The sequence below is a fragment of the Sceloporus occidentalis genome, unplaced genomic scaffold, assembly GCF_023333645.1.
Source record: "Sceloporus occidentalis isolate IW3139 unplaced genomic scaffold, rSceOcc1.0.p SCAF_26, whole genome shotgun sequence".
NCBI lineage: Eukaryota > Metazoa > Chordata > Lepidosauria > Squamata > Phrynosomatidae > Sceloporus > Sceloporus occidentalis.
In genome coordinates this window covers 993,173-998,028 of record NW_028317006.1, presented here as the reverse complement: position 1 = coordinate 998,028, position 4,856 = coordinate 993,173, and the positions used below count along the sequence as shown (strand labels likewise).

Sequence of the window (4,856 nt, the reverse complement as noted above, 5' to 3'; positions counted from 1 at the left end):
AATAGTACAAATTCATACAAAAATAACTGTACACATTTATTGTCATCTCAGTGTAGATGAGACGTACTTTCCTCCAAAATGACGAACCCTGTGCAGCACTTAATCCGCTTTTACGTTGGTTCCACAGCCGGACAGTCAATAGAGTTGTGGACTGTACCAATTCACAGTACAAATATATAACGTTTTTTAATCACATATTTTCCAGTTGGTATTCCTTTATTACTTAGACCCCGCTTATTAGTAATACCTTTCACTTATCGTTTAGACGTATTTCCGTTCGTCTCCCTATGCGATCGGGTGGACCCTATCCCGGTTGCAGGATGGTACATTCCAGTGGAATGCCTATGCTGAGCAGATGTGCTGGGTATCAGTGAGAGAGAGAGAGCTCGCGGAGAGCTGCTCCTGCAGGGCATCGCTGTAGGTCTGAACCCTGCAAATGGTACTTAAAATCCCTCTGCGGAAATCTGTCAGCCTCATCCCTGAACACCAACCTCCTGCAAGTCCAGCAGAAATGACTGGACCCACTGCACTCAAAATGGAAGCAAATATCTTAGTTCTTGGTGCAGACGGGGTAGGGAAATCAGGTGAGCAGCACTCTATTTGACTAAATGTTTATTTTATGTTATTTATGCAAATTGTATTTGTGGCTTAAAAAATGTCATGCCTTAACTAGCCCAAGCACCTCTAAAATGTATATACTTAAAGAAAAGAAAAACTCTGGACACATTGCTGTATTGAGACATCATCTGGCAGGTGTGGACTACAACTCCCATCATGCCCTGCCATTATTTGCCAGCCTGACAATGATGTGGTTGCAGTAAAAGCCATGGATTCAACCCACCTACAAACCAGAGTGACTCATTGTTTATATGTGTTATGGCAAGTCATACAAATGACTATATATCTGCTATATCTGATTTATTAAACTGCTTTGGTTTTGGCCGCACATAGGAGTAATGAAACAAATGAATCACATTACCATTACTTGTTAATGTCCACTTACCCTTCTCTGCACAGTCTAACGAAAACATTTCGTTACTTTTATTCACAGCATTAACTGTTCGGTTTTTAACCCGGCGTTTCATTGGGGAATACGGGGAACTGGGTAAGTATAGATTAAGGTTAAGGTGCACGTATTGTGCATATGGTTCATTTTTAATCTGAATATATTAAAATTGAGATATGCAGCATCTCTCTTATATCCCCAGCTCTGATTTTCGATCGGTAACAGACCACACCTTGGAAGTCTATGGACGTAAAAGGTGCTGCTTCACAAATCATGACTTGCATTAATAATCTGTTATTCTATTTATTCATAATAAAACTTTTAATGGCATTAAAAAATAGAAACTTTCAAGATGCTTTTTAAGTTTCTATGGCAACAACTTCTCAATGTCTGTATCTTTTTCACATGCTATGTTACACAGAGTGGGACAGCAGTTTTAATGAGGATGGGAATATATCATTGCTCTTCTGCCTGTAGAACGCATTGAGTTGTGAATCAGTTGTAGCTGGAAGTGTAATAGTGCTGCCAAAAGATATATATTAAAAGCTGCTGAAAGATAAGTATTCAGTGACAGTGTGTGTGTGTGTGTGTGTATATAATATATATATATATATATATATATACATACATACATACATACATACAGTATATGAAACGCAAGCACAAATGTGTTAAAGACAGTTTTGGATTTCCCCAGGAGAACGGTTTTAGGTCATTAATGTTTCTTGAGGAATTCCCTTAAATATTTAATATAAGGCGTGGATTGCAATCTTCGCTTTATTTAAGGGTCGTAAACTAGATATACCAAGCAGGCGTTTTGTGGACACGCAGGCAGGTTTTGCATGCGGCTGCATGCCTGTGCGCATCTAAATGCACACGGCTGTCTCTGTGAATGCGATGCCCTCTATCTGGGTTTACCTGCGGCATACAGATATATACTGTGAACATGTCTATATATTTGATGTCACATTCTATAGGTGAAGTTCTCAGTTCTGTGATGGTGCTCGTTATTAATTACAGTATATGTGTGAAACGTTGCCCTAGATGAGGCTCGCATCCCGGTCCTTTTTTAATGCAGTTTCTATCATTATATACCGTATTTGCTCGATTATAAGACGAGGTTTTTTCCAGAAAAAAACTTCTGAAAAACCGACCTCGTCTTATAATCGAGGTCGTCTTGTAATCAGGCCTCAGATCATCCCCCACGATACCTCACAATTCCATCGGCAGCCGCCGCCGCCGTATCAGCTGCAGCCACCGCCGCCGCTTCTGTATTCGCGGCAGCTGCCGCCGCCGCTGCCGCTTCTGTATTCACGGCAGCCGCCGCCGCTTCTGTATTCGCGGCAGCCGTCGCCGTTTCTGTATTCGCGGGAGCCGCCGACTCTGTATCCGCGGCAGCCGCCGCCTCCGCCTCCGTAATCCGCGGCAGCAGCCGCCGCCTCCGTAATCCGCGGCTTCAGCATCCTCCGATGCGGCCGAATCGGAAGCTGTGACCATAACAGATGCGCGGGTCACGTGGGTCGCGCTGTTCTCACCTGACCCAGCTTCGTTTTTTACGTTTTGTGCCTATGATTCTATGCAAATCAGTCCTACCTGACAGTCTGTGCTCCTGTTCACAATTTGTGAAGAGGAGCATAGACTGTCAGGTAGGAATGATTTGCATAGCTGGTTCAATTAGGGGCACAACCTAGTGAACTACATTTCCCATGATTCCCAGACCCCTTTAAGCGTGACTGAGGAGCATGGGACATGTTGATGGGACATATAGATCTGCTATTCCCACTGACAGGTGAGAAAGAAAAAAGAAAAAAACACAAAAACAGTGGTTTTGATTTTTTTCCCATTAGGGTCGTCTTATATTCAGGCCTTTTCTTTTTTTCCCCAATAAGATCCAAAATTTGAGGGGTCGTCTTATAATCGAGCAAATACGGTATTTTTTTGTTTGTTTTTACCAGCCCGGTTGCATCACTAAAGCCATTACTTTGTAGTGAATGGTACCCGTTGTCCTGTGGGTTTGCTGATAATGTCATAATAACGTTATTTTTAGACACAGCAGTCCGTCTGAAGTAAAGGTAATATCTGCGGTAATTAACTTATATACTGGAGGAAAACATCCTTTGTCATAATGGAAAGTGACGCGTATAGTAATGAGATGTAATTGATCTGTTATACAGAAGAGAAGCGGATGCCTCGGTATTGCTTTTTAATGTATAGACCCCCCCATGACATTTAAAGCGTAATGGTACGATGTGATATGGTTTTAATTGCATGATTTAATGTATGCTTTTTCTTTTACAGAGTCTATATATAGCCATAACGTCACTGTGGATGGAAAGGAAGTACTGTTTAATATTTGGGATTTTCCGTATTCAAAGGTGATTATCTTTTAAAATTATTATTTACTGAAAATCAAAAAAAATGACAACCTGGTACAAAATGTAAAGAGGACCCTGTTCTTGTGAGCTTACAATCTAGCAGCCAGAGAGTTAAAGTGTTATGATACTAAAGCGGAGTCAACTCCTAAGAACTCTTATAGATGAGAAGTATGCACCCGTACCTGAGTGTTCATAAAACCCATGAAAAGATAAGGGAAATTGCTGCCATATGCTGGATTTTTTCTTTGAAGAGAAATGGAACGTGGTACTGGGTGAGCCCATAGATTAAACAGCTCTCCAACCACTTTTGCACGCAGAATGTTTTTGCGTGATCGTACACCAGGAATAAGCAACCTGTTCTGGTGCTGCTGGCTGAGGAATGTGGGAGTTGTAGTTCACCAACCTATTGAAAAAAATCAAGGCTGTATTATGTTTTTCTCTTGATTATGTAAATTGTCTTAGTATTATATATATTGGGAAGAAAAAGGTCTATTAAAGGGACAGTTTAGTGTCCCTGACACCTCTACTATAGAATGCTGTATGTTAAAGTGAGTACTTTAATATGCTTTCTACCAAAACTTACCCGACACAGAAATTGCAGCCATTGATTGGCTGCTTCAGCTGTACTTCCAATGAAATCAACGTGAGTATTCTTGTCACTGATTGAGAGCTTAAGCCGCCAATCAGACCTTAACTGAAAACAATTCTAAAATGTTTAGCTTTTGAATTGGACAGGGCACAAGAGACAATTGACCATTAAATTAAACCACACAAATATCTGCAACGGTGTGAGTAAATCACCCACTCACTTATTCGTTTGTCTTATTTACCAAGGAACCAACTGATGAGAGTTGCGCAGAAGAAGAAAAGCGCATCCAGTGGGCCGATGGGTTTGTCCTTGTCTACAGCATATGTGACCGAGCGAGCTTCAATATCGTCTGCCAAACTCTTCAGCTCATTAAAGCAGCTAAAGACTGCTTAGGACCAGAGAAACTACCCATTGTCATTGTGGGCAATAAGCGAGATCTTCATCACCTGCGAACTGTATCCAGTGAAGAAGGAAGGCTTTTGGCTTTATCCATGGACTGCGACTTCTACGAGGTTTCCGCAGCTGAAGCTTATCACGGAGTTCTGATGGTTTTCCATGGTTTGGTGGACAAGATTAAGGAATCAAAGCTGGTTACAAAGAGAGGGACAGGAATACGAGGCATTGTAAAGAGTATGTCTGCTGTATTCGCCAGGAGAAGAACAGACTCTCTCTGATGCTTGAAATATTTGGCAGCCATTATCTTGACATGTCACACGAGCAGAACATCTGGAACTTGTTCCTTTTATTGTGTTTGCCCATGTAACTGATTTTCCTACTGTACAGTGTAGTAGTGCGCGCGTGTGTGTGTATGTATGTATGCGTGTGTGTAGATGTGGGATGCATCAAAATATACATATAAAATTATTTATACTCTGCTTAGAACTTT

General features: G+C 41.3%; 1 protein-coding gene across 1 annotated transcript; it reads left to right on the top strand.

Moving 5' to 3' along the window:
• The first annotated feature begins 436 nt into the window (after nt 1-436).
• On the top strand, nt 437-4,644 carry LOC149299994 (ras-related and estrogen-regulated growth inhibitor-like protein A). The gene is made up of 4 exons (XM_089485782.1): nt 437-584; nt 1,052-1,105; nt 3,305-3,381; nt 4,216-4,644. Exons 1-4 carry the CDS (start codon nt 437-439, stop codon nt 4,642-4,644), a joined length of 708 nt encoding a protein of 235 aa, XP_089341908.1.
• The last annotated feature ends 212 nt before the right edge of the window (nt 4,645-4,856 follow it).

Excerpts from the sequence above, each read along its gene's own strand:
- LOC149299994 (XM_089485782.1), top strand. The coding sequence starts at position 437 with ATGGTACTTAAAATCCCTCTGCGGAAATCTGTCAGCCTCATCCCTGAA. Across the intron at positions 585-1,051 it reads AGACGGGGTAGGGAAATCAG|CATTAACTGTTCGGTTTTTA; the intron begins GTGAGCAGCACT and ends TTTTATTCACAG. Across the intron at positions 3,382-4,215 it reads GGGATTTTCCGTATTCAAAG|GAACCAACTGATGAGAGTTG; the intron begins GTGATTATCTTT and ends TTATTTACCAAG.